Source organism: Dermochelys coriacea, chromosome 25, assembly GCF_009764565.3.
Source record: "Dermochelys coriacea isolate rDerCor1 chromosome 25, rDerCor1.pri.v4, whole genome shotgun sequence".
Lineage (NCBI taxonomy): Eukaryota > Metazoa > Chordata > Testudines > Dermochelyidae > Dermochelys > Dermochelys coriacea.
In genome coordinates this window covers 1,111,480-1,124,746 of record NC_050092.1, presented here as the reverse complement: position 1 = coordinate 1,124,746, position 13,267 = coordinate 1,111,480, and the positions used below count along the sequence as shown (strand labels likewise).

The window sequence follows — 13,267 nt, the reverse complement described above, 5'->3', positions numbered from 1 at the left end:
TAAGGAAGGTGGTTATGTCAGCCAGGCAGTTACGTAAACTGTTCCACCTGACGGAACAGCGCCCTAGTGAATCCCCAGAATTGTACTTTACTAAGAAAGAGGTCCTGGTTATAGCTGCTGGGATCATACAAGAAGCTGGTGATAACCCCACTTTTGATACCCCGAGTTTTAAGACTGCAGTGGTGGATGGTTTAAATCCTAAAATGAAAGTGATTTTGGGACCTGCGGATGTAACTAGGGACTATGAGACCTTACGTCAAGAAATTTTTAGGGCTACCATAATTTTCCGAGACACACAGGGTGAAGCAGGAAAAGGGCGTAAGGACAGGAGATTGGAACAGGTCCAGACAGTAACCTTCACTAACAATGGATCCCCAGACCACCAAGGGAAATTGGGTGGAAAAGGGGCAAATGTACAATGGAATGTTAGAGGTAGAGGACGGGGAGCAGGCTCGGGCAACTGGGGACTAAAAGGGGGATATGGATGTCAGATGCTAGGAAGAGGGTACGTGACTGAGGGTGGAAGAGATGGGTTGAGAATAGAGGCAGGGGAACTGTAGCGGTGTGGTCACCTACTCCAGCCTTAAAGGGCTTAAAACAACCTAGGAGAGGGGTATGGCTGGGAGCAAGCAGTTCCCAGGATGATTGGGGGAAGCAGGCTCAGCTGTGGCCATGCCCCAATAAGGACTCAACTGGCCTTTATAAAAGGGCAGTGGGCCAGGAGCAGTCAGTCTCCTCTAGCTGTTGAGGGAGATGGGCCTGGCTGCTGGGGAGCATACCAGAATACTGAGGTGGAACAGGGCTGGGGGAAGGCCAAGGGCGCTGGGGAGCTCCAGCCTGGAAACCTCCCAGGCTGCAGGCCTAGTGTAAGGCCCCAGATAGGTACTGGGGCTGCAGGGGTAGCCCAAAGGTAGGCGGAGGGAGCAGGTCCAAATCCCGCTTGCCTGTGATGATTGGCTTATACACTGCAGTCCACCCCAGTGTGCAGGGGCTCAATGGTGACTGGCAGCAGCCAAAGACTGAGGCGAGGTGGGGATAGTGCATGGGGGTTCCCCGGGGAGGGGAGACCCAGATCTGTGGGGGTACTGCCAGGGGGCAGCACCCCAGGGAAAAGGGCACTGGGGTCCGGGAGGGACATGGGGGCAAGGGGGACACCGGTCTGCAGAGGGCGCTCTGGAGGCTGGAAGAGCTAATTCCCTGAGAGATCAGCAGGAGTGAGTCCCACACCATGACAGGAACCCAGAGAGAAATGGGAGACCCACGAGTGAGTTATTGCAGAGGGTCGTGCAGCTAGAGAGGCCAGGAGGAGATAGCCGATGGGGATCTCTTAAATCCCATAATGGATTTGGAGCCACTGGCACCAGCTCATTAGGGATGTCTGGCTCCCCAGACTCCTATTAATGTAGTGGCCAAACTATGATCTGACAAATGAGGGTGCCCCACTGTAGGGTCAATAATGGGGAGACCAGGGAAACAAACAAGCCAGTATGTGTACTTGGAGAGCTATGGCTCCCCAAGGACGCAGTGGGAACTAAAAATTCATCACAACTAGTATCATACACAGGGAGACAGTGAAAGCAGTCATAACAAAGCCAATCATGACCGGAATAGGGAACAGGGAGTCATGGGTAAAATATTTTGTTCAGGTACAGAATCAGGCTGGAGGTAGAGGCAAGAGCAGATGGAATATTGGGAATGCCCTACCTTAAAAGGGAAAAGCTGGTTGTGGACTTAGCTAATGGATTTTTATGGACAAATAATGGGAATTCAGTAAATGTACCAATTTATGTTATAAATCTCATAGATAGATGTACAGCAGTTAAGGCCCCGGAAGGAGGGCAGGTAAACGACTGGGATCCATGGGTGGAAAGGTTCCCTGGGGTATGGGCCAAAAATAAATTGGAATGCAGGAAAATTGGTGCAGAAGTCTTGATACGAGGACCTGATCCCTCCCCACAGCACCAATATAAATATCCCCAAGAGACGGAGGAATAAAAGTAACCATAGAAAGTTTGTTTGAAGGCGGCGATATTGGAGAAATGGCCAGTACTGACAATGCCCCTGTTTGGCCTGTACTCGAGGGGTATGGGATGTCTTGAATAAGGACAGTGGATTTTAGAGCACTGAATGCAGTAACTTCAGCCTATGCTCTAGTGGTGGCTAAATACCAAGAATTAGTTGCCAAAGTAGCAGCCACAGCATAGTGGTTTTCAGTGATAGATTTAACAAACACTTTCTTTCCCATTCCCTTACATCCAGAGTCTTGGTACAAATTTGGTTTCACCTATAGGGGACAGCAATTCTGTTTCACAAGAATGCCCCAGGGTTTCATAACACACCTGCACTTTGTCACACCCATGTGGTCAAAATGTGGGAAAAATTGGCACCTGGAGACCAAAAGAAGGTAGCGTCCTATGTTGATGATATATGTGTGCATGGAATTGACCGAGGGTAGGTCAATAGACTCACTGAAAATGTGGAAAGGATTATCCAAGAAACCAGGTTTAAGGTTAGCAGAGCCAAGGCCCAATTGGTACAGAAAGAGGTAAAATATTTAGGGGTTATATTGGGAAAGGAGGGATGAACCCCAGATGCACAATGGGTGGAAGTGATCGGGAAACTTCCAGCCCCCACTATTATAACATCATTAAGTGCTCTGTTAGGAACTCTGAATTTCTCAAGAGATTTTATTTAAATGTATGCTGCCAAAAGTCACCCACTGTATTTTCTTCTAAAGAAAGGGTGGCAATGGGCATGGGGGCCTGATCAGGCAATAATGTTACTGATCTTGAAAGAGGATCTAGCCCAGCCCCCGGCCCTAGTGTACCCAAAGGCGAAGGAGCCATTTATCCCACAATTGGTACTGATGTAGCACTGGGAGCAGTGCTGTTGCAGAAACAAAGCACGAGAAAGTTACAACCCCATTGCTTATGGATGTAAAATGCTAAGCAGCGTGGAGCAAACTTTTTCACAAGGGGTAAAATTGTTTAGCCATAGTATGGGCCTTGCAGCACTGGGAATACATGATTGGGGGATCCTAAATCACAGTACAAACAACATATTCTCCACTGAAGTATACTGTATCAGAAAAAGCCCAGGAGGTACAGATAGTCAATCCTCAGTTAGCACAATGGACTTTGGCCTGCATAAACTGGGGGATAATAGTAGAAAAAGGAAAAATACTATCCTCTGTACCATACAGATTAATAGTGCAAGGACAAGAACACGTGTCCCCTCTGCTCCCATAAAAGGATAGAGTAGCCAGTAAAATCAGGACTCACCCTACAGAGAGCATAGAAAGAAGACATGCACATTTCATTTGTGAATAGGTCCAGCTATTACTGTGAAGGAGCGCTTAGACAGGATTTGGTGCTGTAAAGGTTAATGCTAACCAGGAATTAAAGGGACCAGTAAAACCACACTCAGCACAGGCTGCTGAAGTGGTGACAGTCCTAAAGGTGTCACACACAGCGGATCAAGACGCAATATTCACTCATTTGGATTGGGTATGCAGAGCAGTGGTGGTTTAGTTACCCATTTGGGCAGCTAGGGATATGTGCATAGGAGATAGAAAACCAGCAGCTCATGAACAACACTTGGAATAAGTGACGACCTTAATCAAGGATAGAGAGGGAGATACTTATGTTACACATGTTAAGGCACATCAGAAACCGAGAAGTGAGGAAGGAGATTGGAATAACAGAGCAAATATGTTAGCCAAACAAGGCGCTCTGCTCACACATTGTGAAGAAAAGGAGGTAATCAGAGTAGTAACTACAGTGCACAAACAGGTGGTAAGCCCAGAGATGTTGGATTTGCAAGCCTACAGGAAGGGGATAAGGAGACGGAACAGATACTGGAGCAGAAAACAATCAAAGGGAAAGGGTACATACACAAAGACCTGGATGGTTTGGACTTCAGGGAACAGCCCAGAAGATGGTTAGTGCCTAAACAAGTAAGGACTGAATTAATTCAATATGTGCATGAGCGATGGCATTTTGGGGTGGACAAAACAGTGGAAAAGGTCAAAGATACGGATTGGTGGCCCACTCTTAGGGAAGATATAAAACAGTGTTGTAATAACTGTCTGCAGTGTGTAGTGGTCAATGCTGATCCAAAAGATACAGAAGGGTCCTATCACCCACTAAAGAATTGAGGGCCCATGGGCCCGGTTACAAGTCTATTACATATGACCTTTTCCAGTCACCCAAACAAAATAATAAGTATTGTTTGATAATTGGAGTCCCATTTACAAAATGGATAGAAGCGATTCCACAAAGATTAACACATCTCTCACTACAGCCCAACAATTGTTTAATGTAGTGTTTAGTCAATGGGGATTTCCTAAGGAAATCGATTCAGACCAAGGGCCACACTTCATTGGGGGAAGCTATGCAAGAACTGTGTAAAATACTGGGATTCAAACAAAGATTCCATATTGCGGGCCACTCTCAATCCTCAGGACAAGCAGAAAGAACCAACCGAACTTTAAAGGATGCTTTGAGGAAAATGGTTAAAGAAAATGAAAAAGATTGGGATGAACCATTGTCCTTAATTTTACTGGCCTTAAGATCTGTTCCAGTGAGCCATGGTTATACCCGCTTTGTAGCAATGACAGGAGGGACATGAGGACACTTGAACATTGGAGGCTAGCTGTAGATATCCCAGATGGGTGGCAGCCCAAAGTATTAAATGGTCAATGGATTCAGGCCCTAAGAAAAACTACCAGGAATCCACAACAAAACAGCAAAACATCTGAGTATTAATATTAAAAAAGTGAATAAAAGACTGGGCTGGATAAAGAATACTATCAAATGGAATGCTGGAGACCAAGTAATGTATCATAAATTTGCATAGAAGGACCATTCTCTGGGGATGAAATGGGAAGGTCCAGTCACCATTGTAGAAAAAGCCAGCCCAACAGCATATCAGGTAGAAATTTGGGCAAGCAAACAAAACAAGGCATAGTTAAAATGGTTCTATTCCTCACAGTTGAAATCATGGAAAGGGTGTTTTAAGCCATAATCTGTCCTCACCAGGGGCTAGAAAATGTTTTTGTTTTTCACACAGTGCACAGGCAAGCTGGCACCAGCAGAACAACAACTGAGAACACCATGGGTCTACTGTCATGACGAAGATTGCGTTGTTTTTTTTGTGTTGTTGTTAAATACGTGCCTGCGTTAAAGTGCAGCCAGTTAAAAGTAAAATACACATTATATTCAAATGTAATGCCTATACCAATTGGAATAATTTTAACTGTTATAAAGACATTGCTTGGGCATGCCCGTTACATAAGAACGGCCAAACTGGGTCAGACCAAAGGTCCATCTAGACCAGTATTCCGTCTTCCAGCAGTGCCCAATGCCAAGTGTCCCAGAGGGAATGAACAGAACAGGTAATCATCAAGCGATTCATCCCATCACCCATTCCCAGCTTTTGGCGAACAGAGACTAGGGACACCATCCCCGCCAATGGCCATTGATTGACCTATCCTCCATGAATTTATCTAGTTCTTTTTTTAACTTTGTTATAGTTTTGGCCTTCACAACATCCTATGGCAAAGAGTTCCACAAGTTGACTGCATTGTGTGAAAAAATACTCACTTTTGATTGTTTTAAACCTGCTGCCTATTAATTTAATTTGGTGACCCCCTAGTTATTTTGTTATAAGAAGGTGTAAATAACACTTCCTTATTTACTTTCTCCACACTAGTCATTATTTTATAGACCTCTATCATATCCCCCCTTAGTCATCTCTTTTCCAAGATGAAAAATCCCAGTCTTATTAATCTCTCCTCATATGGAAGCTGTTCCATACCCCTCATCATTTTTGTTGCCCTTTTCCGCAACTTTTCCAATTCTAATGCATCTTTTTTGAGATGGGGCGACCACATCTGCAGTTTTCCAGGTGTGGGCATACCATGGATTTATATAGAGGCAATATGATTATTCTGTCTTATCTATCCCTTTCTTAATGATGCCCAACGTTCTGTTAACTTTTTTGATTGACGCTGCACTTTGAGTGGATGTTTTCAGAGAACTATCCACAACTACTCAGAGATCTCTTCCTTGAGTGGTAACAGCTAATTTAGACCCCATCAGTTTATATGAATAGTTAGGATTATGTTTTCCAGTGAGCATTACTTTGCATTTATCAACATTGAATTTCTTCTGCCATTTTGTTGCCCAGTGACCCAGTTTTATGAGATCCTTTTCTAGCTCTTTGCCACCTCACTGTTTACCCCTTTTTCCAGATCATTTATGAAAATGTTGAATAGGACTGGTCCCAGTATAGACTAATAGGGGAAACCACTATTTACCTCTCTCCACTCTGAAAACTGACCATCGATTCCTACCCTTTGTTTCCTATCTTTTAACCAGTTACTGAACCAAGAGAGGACCTTCCCTCTTATCCCATGACAGCTTACTTTGTGTAAGAGCCTTTGGTGAGGATCTTGTCAAAGGATTTCTGAAAATCTAAGTACACTAGATCCACTGGATCCCCCTTGTCCACATAGAATCATAGAATATTAGAGTTGGAAGGGACCTCAGGAGGCCATCTAGTCCAATCCCCTGCTCAAAGCAGGGCCAATCCTCAATTAAATAATCCCAGCCAGGGCTTTGTCAACCTTGACCTTAAAAACTTCTAAGGAAGGAGATTCCACCACCTCCCTAGGTAACCCATTCCAGTGCTTCACCACCCTCCTAGTGAAAAAGTTTTTCCTAATATCCAAGCTAGACCTCCCCCACTGCAACTTGAGAGCATTACTCCTTGTTCTGTCTTCTGCTACCACTGAGAACAGTCTAGATCCATCCTCTTTGGAACCCCCTTTCAGGTAGTTGAAAGCAGCTATCAAATCTCCCCTCATTCTTCTCTTCTGCAGACTAAACAATCCCAGTCCCCTCAGCCTCTCCTCATAAATCATGTGCTCCAGCTCCCTAATAATTTTTGTTGCCCCCCACTGGACTCTTTCCAATTTTCCCACATGCTTCTTGTAGTGTGGGGCCCAAAACTGGACACAGTACTCCAGATGACAGGTTTCAGAGTAGCAGCCGTGCTAGTCTGTATTTGCAAAAAGAAAAGGAGTACTTGTGGCACCTTAGAGACTGACAAATTTATTTGAGCGTAAGCTTTCATGAGCTACAGCTCACTTCATTGGATGCATTCGGTGGAAAATACCAAGTACTCCAAATGAGGCCTCATCAGTGCTGAATAGAAGGGAATAATCATTTCCCTCAATCTGCTGACAATGCTCTTACTAATACAGCTCAATATGCCATTAGCCTTCTTGGCAACCAGAGCACACTGTTGACTCATATTCAACTTCTCATCCACTGTAACCCCTACATCCTTTCCTGCAGAACTGCTTAGTCAGTCAGGCCCCAGCCTGTAGAGGTGCATGGCATTCTTCCGTCCTAAGTGCAGGACTCTGCACTTGTCCTTATTAAACCTCATCAGATTTCTTTTGGCCCAATCCTCCAATTTGTCCAGGTCACTCTGGACCCTATCCCTACCCTCCGTTGTATCTACCTCTTCCCCCAGTTTAGTGTCATCTGCGAACTTGCTGAGGGTGCAACTTGTCCCATCATCCAGATCATTAATAAAGATGTTGAACAAAACCGGCCCCAAGACCAACCCATGGAGCACTCCACTTGATACCAGCTGCCAACAAGACATGGAGCCATTGATCACTAGCCGCTGAGCCCGATAATCTAGCCAGTTTTCTATCCATTTTATAGTTCAATCATCCAGCCCATACTTCTTTAACTTGCTGAAAAGAATATTGTGGGAGACTGTATCAAAAGCTTTGCTAAAGTCAAGGTATATCACATCCACTGCGTTCCCCATATCCACAGAGCCAGTTATCTCATCACAGAAGGCAATCAGGTTGGTCAGGCATAACTTGCCCTTGGTGAATCCACGCTGACTGTTCCTGATCACTTTCTTCTACTCCAAGTGTTTCAAAATGGATTCTCTGAGAGCCTGATCCATGATTTTGCCAGGGCCTGAAGTGAGGCTAACTGGTCTGTAGTTCCCCAGGTTCTCTTTTTTCCCTTTTTTAAAGATGGGTACTATATTTGTTTTTTTCCAATCGTCTGGGACCTCCCCAGATCGCCACCAATTTTCATTGATAATTGCCAATGGCTCTGTAAATCACATCAGCCAACTCCCTCAGCACCCTTGGATGCATTAGATCTGGACCAATGGACTTGTGCATGTCCAGCCTTTCTAAATAGTCCTTAACCTGTTCTTTCACCACTGAGGGCTGCTCACCTCCTCTCCATACTGTGTTGCCCAGTGCAGCAGCCTGGGAGCTGACCTTGTCTGTGAAGACCGAGGCAAAAAAAGCATTGAGTATTTCAGCTTTTTCCACATCATCTGTCACTAGGTTGCCTGCCCCATTCAGTAAGGGTCCCACACCTTCCCTGACTACCTTCTTGTTGCTAATATACCTGTAGAAACCCTGTGTATGAATACACAGAGTCCATATCAAAGAACTCTGTTTATGTATAAATGATCTACATTTCTTTTTGGAGTGTCCTCTGCATATTCCCACTCTTGGGATAGTTTGGCAAGCAGTATTCCAAGAATGGAGGGAGGGACAAGAAATCCAAATTAAACAAGGATTGAAGTATCACTCTGCCATCAGATCTGGCTGCAAATTTAACACACAGTGTTTACTGAAAGTGTGAAGTGAACCTCAAGTGTCAGCTTTAAATATTTCAACTGCTCTTGTAGAGTGAGTTCTAGGCCTGGTTTACACTTAAAAATTCAATTGACCTAGCTACATTGCTCAGGGCTGTGAAAAATTTCATGCGGAGTGCCATACCTAGGTCAACTTTATCCCCAGTGTAGATGCAACTAGATCAAAAGAAGAATTAGCTACCATCTCTTAGAGAGGTGGATTAACTACATCAATGGAAAAAGCCCTTCTGTCAATGTAGGAAGCTTAGCCATAGCACCACAGCTGTACCACTGTAACATATGTTGTACAGACATAGCTTAAGACCAGGAGGAGGAGGAGGAGGGAGACAAAATCTTATAACTCTCCTCTACACACAGTCTGAGCCATCTAGACTGAGGCTAGAACTGGGCAGAAACAACTAGGCCCTTACCATGGTCAACATAGAAAATAATTTAGGAGAACCCCTAAAGTCTTTAGTTCTGTCCCGGTAATATAATACAACTCTTTTTGCATTTAAAACATGCAGTATGGGCTTATCGTTATGTGACTGGCGTTCAAGAAAGAACACTGGTAAAATGAATATTAATTAACTTGAAAATCTTAAAATTACTTCATGAAGAAATCAGGGATGAAGTCTTCATGAAAAACCACACGAGGCACAGCCATCAAAGCATGTAATCCTAATCACTAATCCTTCTAGCGGATGTGACTGCTATTATAAAAACTGTTTTTATGGACAGGTGAAATAAAGAACACCTTGAGAGAGGTTCAAACTAAGGGGACATAAGTTGTTTTAATATTAAGTTTAAATACCATAGAAAAACCTGGGTTTTGTACTGGCAGATCCAAACTCAATAAACCTTTCAACTGAGTTGTGTGAGAAAACAGATTTACCATCAATACATATATGAAAAGCTGTTACTGCTGATCAGTGGATTTAAAGCAAGGAGGTAGCTACACCCATAATTTTCAGGTGAAACAAATATTCTATAATATACTGATTAGGAGCCGAGACCAGATCAACGCTTTTATCAGACGCCCTTAAAACAAACCTTTCCTATTTCAAGGTCATAATATTTTCTACTGGACGGTTTCCTAGAATTAAAAACACATTGCACCTCAAAAGAACAAGACTTCTAAATCAGTTAAAGTACTGCTGCCCAAGCCATTAGATGCAACGACTGGAAGCTGGATGAAAGACTCTCCCCTCCCTACTGGGAAAATAGGTCCACTGTCACCAGTAGCATCTTATAATTCCCTTTGGACAGGAGAAGTAAATTGATATACATTGTTGTTTTGTCAAGTCCTGTTTTATCTTCTTTACTACCTTTAACGTTAGTGGGAAGGGGGAAAAACTCAGACAGTACAACTATTGCCCAACTGAGGAATGCACCTGTCACTGACTGTGAGCTCACTCTTAAATAGGGACACTTGGTATGGACTCTGGTGGCAAAAAGACAAAATGTCTAGGAAGCCACAAAGGTTGAAAGTGTCCTCAGCCACCGAATCCTTTACTCACCACTTGTGCATCTGCCTGCAATTCCTGCTCAACCAACCCACAACCTCACTATGAGCTCCCGCTACATGTAAGGCAACTGAGTATAATACACCAATCACACAGTTTTATTGCCTCCTTGCAAAGAGGAGACAAAACAAGCTCCTCTCTGTTTGTTCACTTAATACATTGATGACATATTGTCCATAGGAACTTGGACTACTGAGTTCTGCATTTGTGGGAGTACAACTTGAGACCTAGAAGGATAGCTCTCAGACCCAACACATTTATATGTAAAAGGGATTCCTGGCGATTCTTAACGCCTCAAATTAATAAACTGTTTAGATGTGCCCCCCAACCTAGTTTCATCAGACACTTCCAAATATTACAGAAGGACAAGCAGGGATGAATAAAAGTACTTTGAGAACATTCTCTGGCTTCAGCCAACCTGTTAAGAGATATAAAAAAAAAAATTTCAGAACAGCGATTGTCTTGAACATGCTGTCCATACTCGGTTTGAAGTTTCCTGATACCCAGTGTTGAAGTGACCTCATTCTGCATCTGCCGTACATAATATGTTGTCAAGGTCAAAAGACCTATTAAAGTCAAGTAAATCACTTTCTGACAGGGCTACAGAAGTAGGCCCTGAATACTGAAGCATAACTTCATGAACCCTCTCTGGAATCGAGGATTGCACCAGTGTAGATGATTCTCTGTGATGGAGACAGAAGAGACTTCTTTTTGTTTATTAGAAGGCCAAGAATCTTGAACAGGCAGTAAGTGAACTGAATATTTCTCAATTCCTCCTTGAAGGAAGGTTTTAGGAGCCAATCATCTAATTCTAGATAGATGAGCGCACGCGCACACACACACGTCTTCTTCTCAGATACTCTGCTACCACAGATAGGGATTTCGTAAAATCTCTGGGCACAGTGGAGGAGCTGAATGGTAGGATTCTGTACTGAAAGTGGCCTCAACTGAGGGTGAAACAAAGATATTTTCAATGAGAAGGTCTTATAGAGATATGTAAGTAAGCACTTTCAAGATAGCAGTGAATTAATCTAAAGTAGAAAGGGAGGAGATAATTTATGCAAGAATTAGCATTCTAAATTGAAACTCTTGATACATCTGTTTAGATTCCTGACATCTAAAATCACAGACCATGTCCTCTTTTAGGATCAGAAAACAGATGTAAAAACCGATGTTCCTGGAACTTATTGGAAACTCTTCTATTGCTCCTGCTTGTAACAGAGTTTGTATTTCTGTCCTTAGTACCCTCTCATAAAAAGGGTCCCTGAAAAGAGAGGGGAGGTTGTATGGAGGAAGGGATTCGAATTGGATGGTATAACCTTCCTTTACTGTGTCCAAAGGCATGGAAAACTCTCACATCATAGAAATGAGATAGACTGTCTCCAAAAATATGGGTAGAGCTCTCTAAGACAGGCTCACACGTTTCAATCTTCATGTCAAACCTGTAGTCTGACTATTATGCAATGAAGACGTAGCTGAAGAACTCTTTGGCTTCATCTGAGGTGTCATAGGATCTGTTCCTGTGTTACCGATGTCACTGCTATAGAGACAGCTGTCTTCTTTGGGCATAATACGAAGAAGAAGGTGGAAAGCACTGCATACAGCATAGGAATGTAGGAGCAAGGAAATGTAGCAGATCCAAAGATCTGGAGATAGACTATGTCTCTTTCCTTTTCTAAAACTTTATCAGTTTTGGCCCTGAAGAGATTACTCACTTCAAAAAAATAAAATAAATAAATAAATAAATTAAAAAGTCCTCTATTCTAGACTGTCTCTATAGGTAATGATGAAGATCTTAAACATGCACGTCTACAGAGAGCTATCAATCTGGAAGCAGTGTCTGAAACATCAAAAGATGTTGTGTGTATGTGTTTTGCAACATTATGATCTTCCTTTAAAACTGCATTACTTTTTGTTGGTGCGCTGGAAGATTTTTAATGGAAAGTGAAAAGTCTCTCAAAGATGAAATCGATATCTGGAAATCACTGTTTGGTAATTGGCCACTATCATATTTAAAGAAGCTGAAGAAAAATTTTTTTCCTACAGAGTTCAACTTTTTCCCTTCTCTTTCATATGGAGTGGAGTGTACATGACCTGACTTAGAACTCTAGACTGCTGCAGACACAACAAGTGAATTAGCTGGAGGGTGAACATGAAAGCAAGAAAACAATTCATATGGAATCCGGTATAATTTGTTAGCCTTCTTTGAAACTTGATGACATGAGGATGGATTGGATTATTCTGCTTTAGCTGTTTCCCAAAGTCCTTCTAGTATTGGCAGAGACACATTATTCCTTGTAGTAGAAAAGAGGAGGTTGGCTGCTTCCAAAGATACTGATGGCCGTTTTAAAACATTGTCACCACTCTGTCCATGGGACTAAATAACATCCTCAGAGGGAGAAGATGCCAAAGCAACACCCAAATTCTCATCCAGGAAAGAATCGGCCTCCAATTCAAGCTCCTGTTGTTGAAATTTTTTTTAAAAAAAATCCTGTACCAAGGCAGGAAAGTGTTCCGGATCAGACTGTCTCAGATCCATACATTTAGGTTCCCCTTCATCCAAAATTATAGAATCACAGGGTTACAAGGTTTCAGAGTAGCAGCCATGTTAGTCTGTATTCGCAAAAAAAGAAAAGGGTTACAAGGGACTGCCAGGGTCATCTAGTCTAACTCCCTGGGAAGGGGCAGTATTTGTTGTGTCTAAACCATCCAAGACAGATGGTTATCCAGCCTCCTTTTGAAAACCTCCAGTGAAGGAGCTTTCATTATCTCCCTAGGCAGTCTGGTCCATCGTTCTACTGTTCCTACAGTTAAAGGTATCAGAGTAGCAGCTGTGTTAGTCTGTATCCGCAAAAAGAAAAGGAGGACTTGTGGCACCTTAGAGACTAACAAATTTATTTAAGCATAAGCTTTCGTGAGCTACAGCTCACTTCATCGGATGCATTCAGTGGAAAATACAGTGGGGAGATTTATATACACAGAGAACATGAAACAATGGGTGTTACAATATACACTGTAAGGAGAGCGATCACGAAAGCTTATGCTCAAATAAATTT

The 13,267-nt window shown here is 43.0% G+C and overlaps 1 protein-coding gene across 11 annotated transcripts in view; it reads right to left on the bottom strand.

Moving 5' to 3' along the window:
* Positions 1-13,267, bottom strand: part of RANBP3 (RAN binding protein 3) — a 174,536-nt gene that overhangs the window by 63,539 nt on the left and 97,730 nt on the right. For 5 of the 11 annotated variants that reach the window (XM_043502856.1, XM_043502855.1, XM_043502858.1 and 2 more), the window contains one exon: positions 8,275-8,322. The exons of the other annotated variants lie outside the window; for them this stretch is intronic. In XM_043502856.1, coding sequence (XP_043358791.1) covers positions 8,275-8,322 — 48 coding nt within the window. The remainder of the gene's footprint in view (positions 1-8,274; positions 8,323-13,267) is intronic. 11 annotated transcript variants of the gene reach the window in all.